Source organism: Mesocricetus auratus, unplaced genomic scaffold (assembly GCF_017639785.1).
Source record: "Mesocricetus auratus isolate SY011 unplaced genomic scaffold, BCM_Maur_2.0 Super-Scaffold_100009, whole genome shotgun sequence".
Classification (NCBI taxonomy): Eukaryota; Metazoa; Chordata; class Mammalia; order Rodentia; family Cricetidae; genus Mesocricetus; species Mesocricetus auratus.
Window position 1 is genome coordinate 27,089,793 of NW_024429193.1, and position 18,278 is coordinate 27,108,070.

Here is an 18,278-nt window from a genome sequence, read left to right on the forward strand (position 1 = left end):
ATCTGATGCAACCCCTCCTAGACGCGAGGGTCATAGTCTGAAGAATTGGGGACAGGTTCTTGAATATATGAATTGGGGCATAGTTATAACTCGGCACAAACACTCTTTACCTACTGTACACAGCTATTAATGAAAATAAGAGAATATTTAGGAAATGTCACCAGTGCTGTTATATCTTACACAAGAGGGAGGCAATTAGGTCTGTCTTCAACTGCCCTCCAGAATTAGTTGCATGTTTTCCCTGTGATGGTCCTAGGGGAAGGCAGAATTTCAAAGGTAACAGAGTCCAGTTTTATTTGTATAAAGTTGTGAAAGGATTGGAACAAGTATCTTAATCCCAAAATCTAAGCAGTCCAGGTGTTTGGTAACAGGGAAATGGCAGAAGATAAGGCAAACAAATATGTCCAATAGATCCTCTGCCATAAAAAGGACTAAACAGTTTAAGTTTTTTTTTTTTGTGAATTGAACTTTTCTATAAAGAAAGATAGAATCAGTGTGTGTCTAGAAGAGGGAAAAGGTCCAAATTGAATTGGTCTAACACAGGAACCTGAGATGTGGCTAAAAGACGGAGCACCTCCCTAGAAAAAGCAAAGCCTAGGATTTGATCCCCAACACCACAAAATAAAGAGCTTGAAAATTGGTTCAATCTTGGCCAAGCATGGTAGCCTGTGCTTTTAATACCCAAGTGTTGGAGGCAGAGGCAGGTAAATCTCTGGATTCGAGGTCAACCTGATGTACATAGTGAGTCCTAGGCTATCAAAATAGAAATAAAAATCGGTCCAACCTTAACAATTCTAGGACCAACCTAACCAAGAGGAATCACAGCAGCAGGCCTGTAAATAACAGGCAGGTAAAATACTCACAGGCCATCACCAGAGCAGACTCAAGGACCGTGTTGGTGGAATTCCGCAAATCACATTTTTTATTATAAGCTCCGTGTCTCAGGTCTGGCCTAATGCCAATGATAAAGCCATCAGCCTTTCCAATCTATGAGTGTTTCGATATAATCAAGACCCACGCAAAAACCCACAGAAAGCTCCCACTTTCCGGAGGAGCCTGCCGCTGCTAATGCAATGCACACACTAGACAAACAAACAAAGCAACAACAAACAAGCAAACAACACGAATGGTTCAAAACAGCTCCGCTCTGCTCTGTTGCCTCAGGAAGGACGGCTCCACCCCTTTCCCTACGTAGGAGCAGCTGATTGGAGGACGCGGAGAAGAGCACGCAGTGCAGCCAATCCGGAGAGCGCACCCTGCCCTGCCCCTCCCCTGACCTTCGGGCCATGCTGCCTGCGACAGGCATCGGCGCGTCTGCCGCTGAGCTAGAGCATGTCGTCGCCCGAGGATCCGCATCCCGCGGCTGGGGAGCAGCCGGGAGCTGGGCTGCACTTGCGGGCCGCGGGAGGGGCGCTGCTGCTTTGCGGGCTGGCGGTGCTGCTGGGCTGGGTCTGGCTGCGGCGGCAGCGCGCATGCGGCATTCCTCCCGGGCCCGCACCCCGGCCACTCGTGGGTAACATCGGGCACTTGCTGGTGCCGCGCTTCCTGCGGCGGCAGTTCTGGCTGGGCGCGGGCGGCCAGAAGGACACCGACGCCGTGGCCACGCACGTGCGCCTGGCCAAGCTGGCCGGCGTCTACGGCAACGTCTTCAGCTTATTCATCGGCCACCGTCTGGTGGTGGTCCTCAGCGACTTCCGCAGCGTGCGCGAGGCGCTGGTGCAGCAGGCTGAAGTGTTCAGTGACCGTCCGCGGATGCCGCTCATCTCCATCATGACCAAGGAGAAGGGTGAGCACGCCGCGGGCGCCGGACCTGCGCCGTGTGTGTGCGTGTGCGTGCATGTGCGCGTGTGAGTAGGCGTAGTATCTAGTGTGAGATCAAAGTGGGAGACCCACGGGAAAGCTAGGGGTGGGGAGGCATACCAAAGTGTGAAATCAGGGGCCACCCTGTGTCCCACACGAGGCCTCCTCACTCATAGGTCTGTGACCCCAGCATTTCTAACTCTGGTCGTGTTAGAAAAGGGAAGAGAAAATTGTTTTCATCCAGAGCAGGAACTCTAGCCAGCCCGAGCATGGCAAACATGGCTCAGGCAAGCCTTGTCCTTCCTCATTCCCTCTGCCTCCCTAAGATCCGATAGATTTCATCCCTAAAGGTCCATTCCCCTGTTTGCCACGTCTGACTACCAAGGTCCAACTATAAGAGTATTGAAGTCCAACAATCAAAAGTCCCCTTTGGCCACCTTGATTAACATGCACAGTCAACACTAACCAACTCATCCTATCCTATCATTTCAACTTTATAAACTGTCATTTGCTGATGGGCCACATCTGTCCCTCTCTATCCGGAGACACTCCTTTTCCTCACTCCCCACAAATATCCCTTCCCCCTCTCCTGCCCCTTTTCTCTCTCCCCTGTTCCCTTCCCCTTCTCCTTTTACTCCGCCTCCCATCTTTGTCTCTTATTCCCTGCCCTGTGTCCCTGTAGGGCAAATAAATCTTTGTGGACTTGGCCTTGGGGTGTCTTGAACAGGCTTCGAGACCCTTCTACCCGGTGACTTTCAATTGCAAAAGTATAAGAAAGTCTAGAAGACAGCCGGGCAGTGGTGGCACACATCTTTAATCCCAGCACTCAGGAGGCAGAGGCAGGCGGATCTCAGTGAGTTCAAGGCCAGCCTGGTTTACAAAGCAAGTTTCAGGACAGCCAACACTGTTACACAGAAAAACCTTGTCTCGAAAAACCAAAAAATAAAAAATAAAATAAATCCAGAAGCTAGGCTTGTTGAACTGAACGTTTTTTGTTCATAGCCTCTCTAATATTTTCACAAAAAACATGGCTGCCGTCTATCCATGTCCAAGAAGTTGCCCAAAATTAAGTTTAAAAGAATATTAGGGGAGGGGCAGAGGATACTTCAAGACTATGCCCAATGGTTTCTACTCTGTTCCCATACTCCATGAGTATCTCCCTCTGCAGAAACTGCCGTATTGATCTTGACTCTTCAGCAGTCTCCCAACCCCGTATCCTATCTTTAGACACTGAAGTACAAGACTGAATCTGTCACTTTGCTTCATGGTGGGTGACATATATGCTTCCGTTCAGGAGGGTGGCCCCTGACTTCACACTTTGACATCCCCTCCCTCACCCTGATTCCTGACTTTCCTGTGTAAACACCTCTTTCAGGGCCTCAGAGAAGCTCTGGAATTGGAGGCACCTGTGATCTGAGGCAGCAGAAAGAGCATTGGGCTAAGACAGATGGAATTTGAATGCCATATAAAGTGTGGTTAGCTCTTGTTCCTAAGACCACTCCAACCTCTGCAGGAGATAGGAGATGAATGCTCTGGGTTACACTGCACCTTATTGGCCTCTTAGTTAGAGATGGGTTCAAGACAGAGCAGATATGACATTCCCTGTGTAAGACATTCAGGATGGAGGACACATGACAGCCCCTGTGCAAGATGCTTCTAGATTAAGACAGGAGTCTGGAAGTTTACTCTGGATGAAATTTAGGCCAAGAACATCCGGCTAATCTGGCCACTCGTGGAAGAAGACAAGGAAGTGTATATTGGCTTGGACCTCCAGTGTTCTCTATAAACCCCCCACCCAATTATAGCTGTAGTCACAGCAACATGAACCAGTGTTTGGAATACTGTAGTTGGACTTTCTTTGGACTGCCAGTTCTCAAATGACATGGAGACTTTTAACTATGAAAGCTCAGCCTTAGCTTAGTCTTGTTCCCAACTAGCTCTTATAACTTAAATGAACCCTTTTATATTAATCAACCTCGAGGCTCATTACCTCTCCATCCTATACACCCAACTCCCTCTGCTGCCCTCTGGTGAATCCCTTGCATCCCCTTTCTCTCCACAAGTCCCGCCCATTCTCTCCTGTCTAGCTATTGGCCCTCCAGCTCTTTATTAAACTAGTCAGAAGGTGCAGTTCACATAATGCAATCAAATGCCCCGCAACAGGCTACCAGCCTAGTGGTGAGCTACAGATGCAGTAGGAGATAGTCAATAGACTAAGGCAGAGAGTGGAGTATCTCAAGGTCTCTCTCTGGCTACCTTTCCCAGAATTCTCCTTGTCTCCTACTCTCTCCTATCTTCCTATCAAGTGACGGCTGCTGCTTAAGTTGTACTTCTGCTCTGTGCTTAATCTAGTTAGAACAGTAATTTGACAATGTGCAATCATGTGAAGATTTCCACATTTTATGGCTCATAGTGATGTCTTTAAATTTTGGAGGAAGTCCATGTCCAACCCAGCATTTGTCTACATAGATGTTTATACTGAAATGCTTCTCTTTTCCCATTGCTGGGGATTGAACCCAGGGCTTTGTGCATGGTAGTTATGTACTGTATGACTGAGCCGAACCCCCACTCTTGAAGGACACTTTACAGGGGTACTTATAGTATAAAAGAACTCAACAGGAGAACTAGGTCAGCATTCCATGGGCAATATACTGCACATCACATGCTAAGGACTCAGAACATGGTGGTGGTGGTTTGAATGTGGACTCCTCCACAGGCTCGTGTGTTTCAACACTTGGTCCTAACTTGTGATACTGTTTGGGGGTCTTTGCTGTTCCTTAGTCTGAGACATTGGGGTCCTTAACATGGTCAGCTCAGCAACACACATTTGTCCAGGACTTCATCTGCTCCCCACTGGAGGAAAACTGGCCGAGATGAGAGGGGCATTAAAAGGATAAAGTGGGTAACAGGAAGTAATTTGATAATAGCTGGTCCATTTGATAATAGCTGGTCCATTTGATAATAGCTGGTCCATTGAGGAGCAGTTCTGTTGGGCTCGATGGTAGGAGATGTACACATTAGGACCAAGTAGGATGCCGCTCTTGGTGAGTTCAGGTGCTTCAGATTTTTGCCATCAGCCTACATTTTGATTCTTTAACATTTACTGACCCCTAGTGGTTCTCTCCCAGATGGAGTGTTCATTTATTCAGCCAGTGCTTTAGCGAGCAGAGGCAGGCGGATCTCTGTAAGTTTGAGGCCAGCCTGGTCTACAGAATGTGTTCCAGGACAGCCTCCAAAACAATACAGAGAAACCCTGTCTGGAAAAACCAAAAAAAAAAAAAAAAAAAAAAAGAGCTAGTGGCACAAGCGTAAGATACGGCTGAGCGTTTAATTAGCAATAAGTCTCCATGCCATGATTTGGGAGCTGTTTGGTGGTAAGAAAGCCTGCTACAAGTACGGGTGCTTTTTGTTTGAAAGATGTTCAAAGCAACTCATTGTTTTCCATTTTTCCGGAAGTTACAATAAATAATAACTTTATAGCAAGTGATCCTAATTTAGCGTTTATTGGGAACAGATGTCTTTACACTGAAACATGAACCTGACTGGTTGTCTTTATCTGTGTATGAACCTTGGCCAAGAGACTGGAGTACAGGTCTACGGCCATACCACCCTGAACGCGCCCGATCTCGTCTGATCTCGGAAGCTAAGCAGGGTCGGGCCTGGTTAGTACTTGGATGGGAGACTGGAGTACAGAATATACCTCATGGCATGTCCCGTTTGCTGTCCCCAGGCCTTGTTCTCACCTTCCCCTCTGCCCTTCACAGGAATTGTGTTTGCACACTATGGTGCAATCTGGAAGCAGCAGAGGAAGTTCTCCCATTCCACACTTCGTCATTTTGGTTTGGGAAAGCTTAGCCTGGAACCCAAGATTATCGAGGAGTTCAAGTATGTAAAAGAGGAAATGCAGAAACACGGGGACGCCCCCTTCAGCCCCTCCCCCATCATCAGCAACGCCATCTCCAACATCATCTGCTCCCTGTGCTTCGGCCAGCGCTTCGATTACACCAACGGGGAGTTTAAGAAGGTGCTGGGCTTCATGTCTCGGGGGCTGGAGATCTGCTTGCACAGCCAGCTCTTTCTCATTAACATATGCTCCTGGCTTTACTACCTCCCCTTCGGGCCGTGCAAGGAACTAAGGCAGATCGAACGGGACATAACCCGCTTCCTTAAAAACATCATCAAAGAGCACCGGGAGTCTCTGGACGCCAGCAACCCTCAGGACTTCATAGACATGTACCTTCTGCACGTGGAGGAGGAGAGGGCGACCAGCAGTGGCACCAGCTTCAGTGAGGACTACCTGTTCTACATCATTGGGGACCTCTTCATTGCTGGCACCGACACCACAACCAACTCTTTGCTTTGGTGCCTGCTGTACATGTCACTGAACCCTGACGTGCAAAGTAATTGCTAGATTTGTTCTTTCCTCGGGCTAAAGGCAGGTAATTAAACCAGGCAGCAGCTGATGGAACTGTGAACTTCTTCAAGGGTCCATTTTCTTTCTTACCGTAGTCGTCATTGTGGCTACCTATTTCAACTATTACTAAGCAACAGATTATCCCCAAACCTAGTTGCCTAAACAGTAACTTCATTATTATATAAAGGTTTTGAGTCTTGAGAATCCAGGTGGGTGAGGAGTACACATACACATGAACCTATGTTAGCTAGCTTTTCAATGCTGCAACGAAGTGGATTGATAATCAGCTGACATGAGAGAAGTATTTTGACTCGGGGTTTCTGGGATTCAGTCTATGACCAGTTGGCTCTGTTGCCATGGCTCTGTGGCTAAGATATTGCATCGTGGAGGGGCGTTTCCTCTGGGCAAATGCAGAAAACAAGGAAGTCCCAGGGTTGCACAGTCCTCAAGGCATACCCCTTGAACCTAAATCCTCCCACGAGGTTCTCCCTGGTAATGTCACCACTGTGGAGAACAGGTGTGCAACCACAGGCTTTTGAATGTTGGGTGCCCCTGAGTCCAGCATGCTGTTTCTTTCACAGAGTCTGTTCTGCAGAGCTCCAGCCCAATGGCTTATGTCTCTACCAATCTTGAATGAGGCCACAGTTGGCCACTGATGCCTCACTGGGTAAAGTTTGCGTAAGAGTGCTGACTGAGCTCTCCTGGGCTTATCTGTGCCTTCTTTCCTTTTTGCATAGAAAAGGTTCATGAGGAAATCGAAAGGGTCATTGGTTGTGACCGGGTTCCTTCCCTCACGGACAAGGCCCAGATGCCATACACAGAAGCCACCATCATGGAGGTGCAGCGGTTGTCCATGGTGGTGCCCCTTGCCATTCCTCATATGACCTCGGAGAAAACAGGCAAGTCGGGAGCCTGCCTTCTCTTCTCTGCATGCTCCTGAGGGCGTGCAGTGTGGGGAGGGTGTGGTCACAGCAGAAATAGCTCTGTGTCCCAGGCTGAAAGTCCAGGGATTGTTTGACCCTTAACTGTCATCACAGGCACTGTAGTCATTACCAGGAGCCCTCTGGCCTCCGGTGCACACACACACACACACACACACACACACACACACACTAGCAAAATATGATGTCATCCTCCAAGTCAGCTATGTGGGCAGAAGAAATTCTGGAGTTGACAGTGGCCCCTTCAGTCTCCCTCAAATTAGCCCACTTTGGTTTTTAAAATTCTGCAACCAAAGTGAACTTATTTAAAAATTGGAATGCTCCAGCCTGACTCTAGGGTCACAAACTTTAACTTATCACCTGGTGGAGTCCAGCATGCCTTTAACCCTCCTCTTTATAACCAACGGTGCCACACACCTGTAACCCCAGGGAGGCTGAACCAGGAGAATTGTGACCTTGGGTAACTTTGTTTCGGAGAGTCAGAGAGAGGTTGATGGGAAGGGCAAAATTTAAAGCTTCTTGAGACAGCCCAGAATGCAAATTAGACCCATTGTAGTGTCCAGCACCTGTGGGGTATTGGCCAGGCTGCAGTCAGTACTAGTGTGAGCTGAGTTCCCTGCAGGTCTCTTTTCTTAGTGTGCCCTCCATATAATAATGTCATCTGAGAGGAGGCGACCCCAGTTAATATTGGGCTGCAGGCAAGCCTCTAGGGCAGTGGTTCTCAACCTTCCTAATGTTGTGACCCTTTATTACAGTTCCTCATGCTGTGACCTCAGCCATAAAATCATTTTCATTGCTATGTCATGACTATAATTTTGCTGCTGTTATAAATTGTAATGTAAATATGTGATATTTCTGATGGTCTGAGGCAACCTCTGTTAAAGGATTGTCCAACCTCCAAAGGGGTCTGGACCCACAGGTTGAAAACTGCTGTTATAGGTCATTTTCTTAATTAGTGATTGATGGGGGAAGGCCCAGCCTGTTGTGAGTGGCTCCAGCCCTGGGCTGGTGGCCATGGGTTCTATAAGAAAGCAGGCTGAACAAGCCATGAGGAGCAAGTTAGCAAGCAGCACCCTCCATGGCCTCTGCATCAGCTCCTGCCTCCAGGACCCTGCCCTGTGTGAGTTCCTGTCCTGACTCCCTTCGGTGATGGGCACTGAAATGGTAGTGTAGCTGGGTGGTGGTGGGCCTGCCTTTAATCCCAGTACTCAGAGTCAGGCAGTTTTCTGTGTGTTTGAGGCCATCCTGGTCTATAAAGCCAGTTCAAGGACAGGCTCCAAAGCTATGGAGAAACCGTGTCTCAAAAACAAAACCAAAAAAGAAATGAAAGTGTAAGACAGATAAACTCTTCCCTCCCTAAGTTGCTTTGGTCGTGCTATTTCATTACAGTAATAGTAACCCTAACTAAGACACGTTGCTGTGTAATTTTTAAGAGTATAAACCTTGGGGAAAGTTTACCTAGAATGTCCTATTTCTGTTTTAGTGTTTCCTTGATTTTAAGTTTTGTGGCCTGACTTGATCCAACACCTAACCCGACCACTCCCATCTCAGGCTGGGTCTGGGGTAAAGCAGAGAGAAAGTGCTGGTTGATAAGATCTTACCCCTCCCCTCAAGAACCTCAGAATTTGGTCTCCACCAATTACAATGTTAAGTGGGTAAATAATTTCACTCTTGAAACAGTGATGTCTGAAGAAACTAACAGTGAAAGTGTGTCACTGACTTCTCTTTGTTGTCTACAGTCCTCCAAGGATACACTATTCCTAAAGGGACAGTGGTCATTCCCAACTTGTGGTCAGTACACAGAGACCCAGCCATTTGGGAGAAGCCAGATGACTTCTGTCCTGATCGGTTTCTGGATGACCAGGGACAGCTTTTGAAGAGAGAAACTTTTATTCCTTTTGGGATAGGTCAGTTAAACCTTGGTTTTAAATTTGTTTTTGACTTCATCATTATTGTGTGTACGTGCTCAGGTGAGCATGTGTGTATACAGGCGTATGTTTGCGGTGTGTATATGTAATTGTAGGTGTAGCGATTAGCAGGGTTCTCGCCTACTGAGTTGCCTTGCTGACTCAACATTTTTTTCTTCTTCAGAAGAAAAATAAAAGTAGGCCGGGAGGTGGTGGCGCATGCCTTTAATCCCAACACTCAGGAGGCAGAGGCAGGCGGATCTCTGTGAGTTTGAGACAGGGCTGAACCGACAGCCTCCAAAACAATACAGAGAAACCCTGTCTCGTAGAACCAAAAAAAAAGTAGAACTGTGGACAGCAGTGAGTTATTAGCGGTGTGTTCCGTTTGCCTTGCATGTTTGAGCCCCTCGGTTCCATCGACAGGAGAGACAGAAGAAAGGAGGAGGGAGTTGAACATAATCTTTATGACTAGAAATCTTCCTTTCCTGGTTGCTTAGGCTCTTTGGGGCCTGAGAAACAGGGGAGGTTAATGAACTACTGGAGTTAAGCACAAGCTTTTAAAAATTGCATTTTATTTACTTTGTGTGTATGTGTTTGTGGTAGGGAGGGAGCCAGATGCCCCAGGACACACCAGAGGACAAACTGGAAGCGATTGGCTCTCTTGCACCATGTGGGTCCCAGGGATTCAGTTCGGGTTGTTAGGTCGTGGGTGTCAGGGTACCAGTATCAGCAAGTGCCTCTACCAAGTCATAGGCCTGAGAACAGATCCTTGTCTACGAGGCTGGTATGTGAGGGATTCTCTACCCTCAGGTCTTTCTTTGCGTTCCTGGATTAAGGCACACAAAGTCCTTTCTGTGGAAACAGAAGGTTCCAGAAACTTTGATCTGACTCTTTCTCTGAGTCCTCCAGGTCACTGGGAAGATGAGATAAATAGGAAGGCAGCAGAGTGACTGTTGCTGGGGATCCGTGACTAGGAGCACAGTGGTGAACTGACTGTGTGGACAGATAACCTGAGGGAGACTGTGCCTTGTGTGGTGATTTTGCTTTAAAACTCTCCACAGACTAAAGCTGGGCGCTTGCTACAAAAGAACGGGGTTGTATCATAACCGTCCCTTCTTCTCTGACCTCCCTTAGGGAAGCGGGTGTGTATGGGAGAGCAGCTGGCAAAGATGGAGTTATTCCTCATGTTTGTGAGCCTGATGCAGAGTTTCACCTTCGCTTTACCGGAGGGCTCCGAGAAGCCCATCATGACTGGAAGATTCGGCCTCACGCTAGCCCCGCACCCGTTTCATGTAACTGTCTCAAAGAGATGAAGATGCCACTGAGAAGACAGAAGGGGACAACAGCCAAATGTAGCCTAGGCAGTCTTCCATGCTGATGAGCATGGGCCCAGCAACTCAGCACAGCCAAGAGAGGTTCCAGACAAGAGACCTGGGGAAAAAGGGTGCCACACCATGGATGCCTCCTGCCCACCGGGAAGCATGGATGCTGGATTTAGCCGTGTAGATTCATCCGGAACAGACCTTGTCTCTCATCCTCCATTGTTCCATGGTAAATGGGGGTAATGAGATTTCTCATGGCCTCTCTGCTATTAGCAAATGCTGGGCAATTCAGGAGCAGACCTGTCCTCAGACATTTCAGTGTTCAACATAGACACTTGGTCAGAAAGGGTTGCAGACTTAGTTTATATTGGAGTAGAATTTTTTTTCTTTTTCTTTATTTTTTTTTTAGCATAGGTTCTATATCAGTTTCTTTGGGCTTATCTTATGAATATCTTTTGTATTTAGGTCTAGGTTCTTTACTTTCTATAGAGCTAGGATGACATGTCCCCTTTTCCTGTATGTTGAGGAAAAAGAAGCCTTCTCCTTAGGTCATTATCTACCTGTTTGTCTGCTTTCTGTAACCACATGGTCATCGAGCCTGGTGCAAGCCCAGGTCCGCTCCACCTAGCTGTGTGCAGGTGCCTTGACTTGGGCCCTGGATGCTGTCCCGAGAAACCTAATAATGGAATTGGTCAAAAAGGGATTTCTCATTCAGAGGGTTCCGACCTCTCTCTTCCTGCTGTGTCACCAGCTGCAGTGTGACTGACTTGAGTATTCTCCAAGACAAGAAGCCATTTGTTAATAAGAGGGCCTCTAGTGGCCCTTCCAGGGACCACACGGAAACGTGGGAAGGTTTGACCGTAATGGAGGAAAACTGTGGGGCTTGTGCTCCTAGGGCTGAGGATGCAGTCAGCAGTGGGAGCTCCGTGTGCCCGAGGCTGGCCCTTCCCTCGGTCTCCACAGTCCTGTGGAAGGAACCGTGGTGATACTGAGAGAGCGGCCCTCTATGGACGTTTTCTTTATGTGTGTATGTAATCCTCACACTAAGGGGGCTGAGCTTTGCGATGCTAAGGCCCACAATTACAAAATGCCATCACTAGGTCTGCGAGACACTTGGTCTTGTGACCGGAAAGCACTTTCTGAGCCTTCTCAGTATTGACCCCACAGGGTCCCGTACCTGTGTCCTCAGTTACCTGTGTCCCTTGGGGCCAGGCTCCACACTGCTGCCTCCTCCTCACCACGCCTTATTCTTGGTAGATGCCCAGGCCACTCGGGAGTAAGCTAGGGAAGGCTCTTCAGGGGAGAGTCCATCTATGTGTTTATTGCTGTCACTTTAGGGTAGTTCTAAAACAGAATAATTTGCCAGACCTGTTTAAGACAGTGTTTAAAAATGTACTAGACTTTTTAATCATTTAAAGTAACCACTTTAAGCAAATTTAGAATGATGCCTTAACTGCTAATACATAATACAGGATGAAAGCTTCCAGCATCTTCCTACAGACTTCTTTCCCAGGTGCCCAGGCAGACTCTCAAAAGCTTACCAAGCTAGAAATAACAGCTACTGAATAAAGATCTAACATGAGTAAAAAGGAAATGTGAACTATTTTATAATTGCATATTGATTAATTTTTGATGCTATGTTCTTTATATTACCCACCATACTGTTTTCCTTTTCTTAAATTATAAGCACTTTCAGGAAGAGATGCCGGACATACAGGCTAATCTTTAGGTATCCTGGAGATGGTTTTAGACCAGCAGACTGACTGTAGAGAGACTGAGTGAGGCTGAATATGCTATGGATAAAACGGCGTGGGGATGGGTGTGCTGCTCCGTGAGCAGGGTAGTTTGTCCTGATCAGAGAGTCATGTGATTTTAAATCTTACTGCTTGACTCACACGTGGATTTCTGGACCTCTCAACCAAAGACTTCACACCGTGCTTGAAAAAGACTCCGTCTTCTATGAGCCAACATCAGAATCCTGAGTTTGTCCAGCAGTTTAATACTGTGCCTCAAGATGTAGCACTCTGAAAACCCTTTTACACATCTTGCCACAGATGGACTGTGCTTTTCCCAAACCTACTGATATTTTACGATTGTGCACTTCTTGCTTCATCTGAAATGTGAAGATGACTTTATTTTTTTTCCGAGTCTAACTAAGTCTAAACCTTATCTTTACTGATATTCTTGGCATTCTTATTAAACTTTTAATTTTAATGGAGGAGTCCTGTCTGGTTTGTGTTTGTTTTTAGTTGCTTGCCAATTTTTGTTGTTTCTATCAATTTTTAGTCAAAAAGGAAGAGGAAACAGACCTTCAGAAAGAGGGACCCTGTAAAAGGAAGCCTTTTCCTTGAGAGAAGCCTTCCCGCCAGCCTGGTTCTAGAGCCGCATCAGTCCCAAATAAACACACAGGAGACTATATTAATTATGAAGCTGTTGGCCTTGTTTGTTTCTTACTGGCTAGCTCTGACTTAAGTAATTACTAATTGTTAATCTAAGTATTTCTCTTATCGGAGAATAGTTCCGGGCTTCCTACCCCATGGCGTTACATCTTGACTCTCTGTGTTTCTCCTTCCCAGAGTTCTCCTGGATTCCTAGTCCCACCTGTCTTGGTTCCCTATTGGCCCAACAGTGTTTTATTGACATATACATAGGACTTCCCCCATCAGGACCCACAGTGTAGTACAGGCCTGACCGCCAGACAGGAGGGTAACTCTTTTTAAAATATCCCCTCAGGGGACCTGGTGCAGAGAGATGTCCAGACAAGCCAGGCTTTCTATAATGTGTTTGATGTGTGTAAATGTTTTGCCTGATGTATAGCTGCGCACTACACACATGCTTAGTGTCCACCGGGGCCAGAGGATGTCATCCCCTGGGAGTGGAGTTACAGATGTTTGTGAGCTGCCATGTGGGTTTGGGGGGACTGAACCTGCATCCCTTGTAAGAGCAACAAGTACTTTCAACTGCCGAGTGGCAAATTACCGAGTGCCTATCTCTAGAGGTTAGCCAGGGATATCACCAAGATGATCCATCGTCTGTTGATTGAGATGAATGCTGCCTGGTGCATTCTCTGACATATCCCTATTTATCTGAAGACTAGAGCCGGAAAAATGGAGGACATTTGCCTTCTTTCTTCTTGCTGAGATGCCAGGAACTAAGGAAGGTGAACACTGTGTAGGGCCCTCTGGTGGTTTGCATGAAAATGGCCCCCAAAGTGGTGGCACTATTGGGAGGGGTGGCCTTGTTGTGAAGTAGGTGGGGCACTGTTCTATTGCTCTGAAGAGAGACCATGAACAAGTCAACACTTACTTAAAAAAACAAAAACAAAAAAGGGGGGCTTGTTTACAGTTTCCGAGGGTTAGTCTGTTTTCACCATGGTGGCACAAGTGGCATTGGAAAAGTAGCTAAGAGCTACAACCTGGTGCTCAAGGAGCCGGGCATGACTCTCAGAGCACTGAGACTAGTGTCCTGACACAGTCCACTCAGCCCCAGAACACGCGTAAGACAGAGGCTTATGTTGCAAGAGGTAGTCTCTCCTCTAAGGAAACATTTGCACTTATACCTGAGTAAAATGCCACAAAGCGAGCCAAACTCACGTTGCCAATTATCAAATGAAAATTATCATAATCAGAGCCCCAGAAGCCACCCTGCTGCCATGACCTTCCAAACCAGCACCTCTTCCCAGGCTCAACTGAGCAGATTTCCGACTTAGCAGCAAGCCCCTTTACCGGCTGAGCCATCTCTCTGGCTTGCTAGTGGCCAGATCTTGGGTAGAAACCTGTCTGCTAAAAGGAGCACAGAACACAGAGAGAGTTCCTGTCTGAGGGTGAGTTCAAATTCACACAGCTTAAATCTATCTCCTTTTCCCAAGGTTCCCAGCATCAGTAAATCACTGCAGATGATTTCTTCAGCAATAGTCATCAAAGCTCTTCTTAGTTTGAGCCCTTTAAAGCTTCTTATGAGGTGTAGCATTATTCGCTAACCAATCCCTGCAGAAATAGCAATGAAAATGATAAGCCACTAAATAACATAGCTCGAAAGCATTTACATCAGATAATGAGACAAAACAACATATGGCCTTTTAAGAATGGTGTCGTGTGTGTGTGTGTGTGTGTGTGTGTGTGTGTGTGTGTGTGTGTGTACAGGATGTCAGGTTCCTCCTTCATGAAACCCTATCCCAGTGGTTCTCAACATGTGGGTCTCAACACCCTTCAGGCTCAAATGAACCTTTCTCAGGGGTCACCTAAGGCCATTGAAAAACAGTTATTTACATCACAATACATAACCGTAGCAAAATTAGTTATGAAGTAGCAATAAAAATATTTTAAGGTTGGGGTCACCACAGCACAGGGAACTGTATTAAAGGGCTGCAGCATTAGGAAGTCTGCTATGCTTTTGGGTCAGCAAGCTCTTGAGATCCTCTCCTTCCCCCAGCCCCCCAGTGCTGGAGTCATTTGTGGTGCTCAGCTTTCATGTGATGCTGGGCATTCCAGCTGAGGTGGTCTTGCCTGCTCAGCAAACATTCTCACAGGAGTGGCATCAGTCTTGATAGAACAGGAGTTTTAAGTGTGCTGGAACAACTGGTTGTTTTAGAAATTAAAATAACTTTTCCCACTTTTCTTCATACCAAAATCAATTTCAACATGTCTATAAAGTAAAAAGTGTGCGCCCGAGAGCGTGTGTGTGTGTGTGTGTGTGTGTGTGTGTGTGTGTGTGTGTGTGTGTAGCACGTGGTAAGAGAACAGGGAAGTACCTTTCAAAGCATGAATAGGTAATGGACTCAGGAGTAATAACTGCAAGATCCACAAACAATGATGCCAGGGCTCTTCACTGATGACAATATCAGGCTCTAGTTACTAAGAGGCAACAATGATGCCAGGGCTCTTCACTGATGACAATATCAGGCTCTAGTTACTAGGTGGCAACAATCTGTTGGAACAATGGCTTTCCCATTCCAGTACCCAGTGGGACACTCTCAGCATGTTTCCCTGTAAGAACAACAAGGCCAGAGAAGCCCATTGGCCTTCACCACTGGGGACCACTGAGGCGAGCCAAGGAAGAGCAGCTGGGAATAGATTCACAGTGGAGCACCCAGAAGGAACCATAGCAGCCTGAGGGCAGTGATGGAGACAGAGCCAAAGTCAGCTGGCCCTTACCCTAGGGAAATGCAGCCATGGCAGTGTTAAGCAGAAAAGGGACCTGGGCCAACTTCCAGTTCATGTGACTGATTTCTGATAACCAAGAACCTGTTTGGTTCCCAATACTTTAATAACCATCTATAAAGTCAAAGCCTTAATTGTTCTTAAGGGATCATACTGAACATTTTCACAAAATGAATGAAGCTCAGTGGGCAGACTGCTTGCCTGGCGTGCACCAAGTCCTGGCTGGGCTCAATGCCTAGCACACAGATCAGCTGAGTATGGTGTGCACCCCTGTAATCACAGTTGGTGATAGGATTAGGAACTCAAGAGCTTTCTTGCCTATAGACAGAGTTCAATACCAGCCTGGGCTACAAGGTCTGAGATAATAGGCTAGGATTCTTTAATTTCAGAGTTTTAGAACCAAAGGACACTTAAAGCCGTCCTATTTTTGTTTCCTGGTTCTTTAAGAAGTGGAGAAATCACGAGTGAAGCGAGCAGCCCAAAGGCCCTGGGATCCAGAATGGAAGCCTGCACCTCTGACCCTGACCCTTGCTCTAGTTGCACCAAATCATCAAGCCTCCGAAGCCAGCGACCTTGGCAGAAGCAACAAAAGCATGCTTCTTACTCCTTGTGAGTCTTTAAGTATCCATTGACTTCAATCTACTCATCTATTCAAAAGATTATTTTTGAGTAAGAAAGGAGGTGCAGAGCTGGAAAGGTGCCTCGATGGTTTGACACTTTTTCAGAGGACGAGGGCTCAGTTCCCAGCACCCACTCGATGGCACGACCACCCATGACTCTATTTCCAGGGAATGCACTGCCCTCGTCTGATCTCTGAGGCCACCTGGCACACATGCATGTGCATACAAACAGATGATCACTCATACACACAGAATAAGCAAAACCAAAAGAAAAGGAAACACGGCTCAGGGATACTGCAGAAGGGAGCGTGGCGTGGATGCGAGTGCCTGAAGGCAGAAAGAAGGGCTGTGAACGGGCACAGCCAATGCAATCTTCAGCAAACGAGGCTACTCGACTACTGCCGTCAGCAAGCAGGCATGGGTAGGGAAAGGGCTCATTGGCCCAGCATCCTTACTGCTGAACTGTCGGCCACTGGTAGATTCTGGGAGAGGGAGCCTTTGTTTTCAGAAGTGTGCCCACTGCTGATCTCAACAGGCTCCAATAGGCTAGCTCAAAACTCCTGGTCACACAGACGATCCTCAGGAAACTCGGTGCTCTGTGAGACAAAACAAATAGGAAGGGGAGAAAGATTTGTAAGGTGGGGGGGTGGTGGGGGGGGAGGGAGTAAGCAGTATACATGGCTGTCAAAGAAAATTCTGTCAAGCGAGACCACCTGAATTTGATCCCTGGGACTGAACATCGTGGAAGGAGAGGAGTAACTCCCGCATGCCCACTGACCACAGTGACACACATGTGCTGTATCCATACCCACATAAAGCATGTGAACACGACTCTCCTACTACGGTTAAATAAACAGCCCCCCCCCCCCAAGGAAGTCTAAGGAAAGTTGTTTCCCTCCCTTGAGAGAAGTGTGTTGAAGAAGCCCTTGGCTGCCCTCTTGTGACCAAAAATTCTCCCATTAAAAAATCTAAAGGCAAAAACTACATTGGAAATGAAAGAATTTCTGGGATTAGTTCAGAGCTAACTACGCTGCCTTCACGGTGCGTTCTCTCTGCCTTGTTGACGAGAGGTGGAGTAGCAAGATAACCAGCAGCACGGTACGCAAAGGCGAACCCAGACAGACAAGCGGGAACGAACACCTCGCAGGCCCGCGGTGACTTGCAGCCCCAGGCAGGTAAAGCCCGGTGGGAATGCGCGGAGTAGGACGGGGAAGCTGGAGGAGAGAGAGCTGCTTCAGACCCGAGTCCTGCTCTCCTTAGGCCTTGAGACCCGAGTCCTGCTCTCCTTAGGCCTTGAGTCTCTCTCCTGTCTGTAGCAGACTAGGAAAGACACCTTTGGTGCTCCATCTCTCAGATTGCCGCGGAACGTCTGGGTACCCTGAGACTCTGTCTCCCCCTAGGGAGTTGAGACGGTACTGCACTGGCACATTCCGGGACGCAGGGGGAGGGAGGGGGTAATCTGGTGAAGACGGTGTTTGTGGTGCTGCACTACCCCTACCTGCAGCTGTTTTCCTGTGTAACTTCAGCATGCATGCCCTTTCTCTGGGACTTGATCCCCTACATACCACAGACTAGATCAAATCCTCAACCCTAAAATGATTATAAAGCCACGTCGGGCATTTGATACAGCTATAGATGCTGATGGTCCACTAAGACCGATGAAACCTGAATTTCACTGGGATCAGGTCTGAGTGGCGATCTGTGTGCTTAGTGACAGTACAGTCAAAAATCAAAATATCCACACACACACAAAGTCATATTAGGTAACCAAACTCGAGATACAGCTGTGTGAGCAGGACAGTGTGTAAACAGCTCAGAGGGGGAAAAAAAACTAATTTGTAGACCCAGCACCTAAGGTCTCTTGGTGTGCGACAAAGGGACACGGTAATGTAGCAAAGATGGCAGTAAGCCCTGTAAAGAGGTCTCCATGACCTTGGAATAGTGCGGTAGGCAGAGCCAAGGATGGATGGCTCTGATGATCCTTGGAGCAGTTCCCTCCCAGGCTGGTCAGTATGAACCAGTGTAAGTACTGGGCCGCCATGGAAACGCTAATGTGAAACTTCTGAAGCTAGGTCACAAAAACACCGAGACTTCTGCTGTTCTCTGAAACCTCTT

The 18,278-nt window shown here is 47.4% G+C and overlaps 1 protein-coding gene and 1 long non-coding RNA gene across 2 annotated transcripts; one reads left to right on the top strand and one right to left on the bottom strand.

Moving 5' to 3' along the window:
• Positions 1 to 584: 584 nt before the first annotated feature.
• On the top strand, positions 585 to 12,598 carry LOC101822692 (cytochrome P450 2U1). Its single transcript, XM_005082800.4, has 5 exons — positions 585 to 1,786; positions 5,565 to 6,200; positions 6,952 to 7,113; positions 8,895 to 9,062; positions 10,197 to 12,598. Exons 1-5 carry the CDS (start codon positions 1,333 to 1,335, stop codon positions 10,373 to 10,375), a joined length of 1,599 nt encoding a protein of 532 aa, XP_005082857.1. The 5' UTR covers positions 585 to 1,332; the 3' UTR covers positions 10,376 to 12,598.
• A 333-nt stretch (positions 12,599 to 12,931) lies between these two features.
• Positions 12,932 to 16,753, bottom strand: LOC121142189. The gene is made up of 3 exons (XR_005879170.1): positions 16,619 to 16,753; positions 15,135 to 15,369; positions 12,932 to 14,370 (listed from the first exon to the last, which is right to left on the bottom strand). It is a non-coding gene; the product is annotated as an uncharacterized LOC121142189 (long non-coding RNA).
• Positions 16,754 to 18,278: the final 1,525 nt, after the last annotated feature.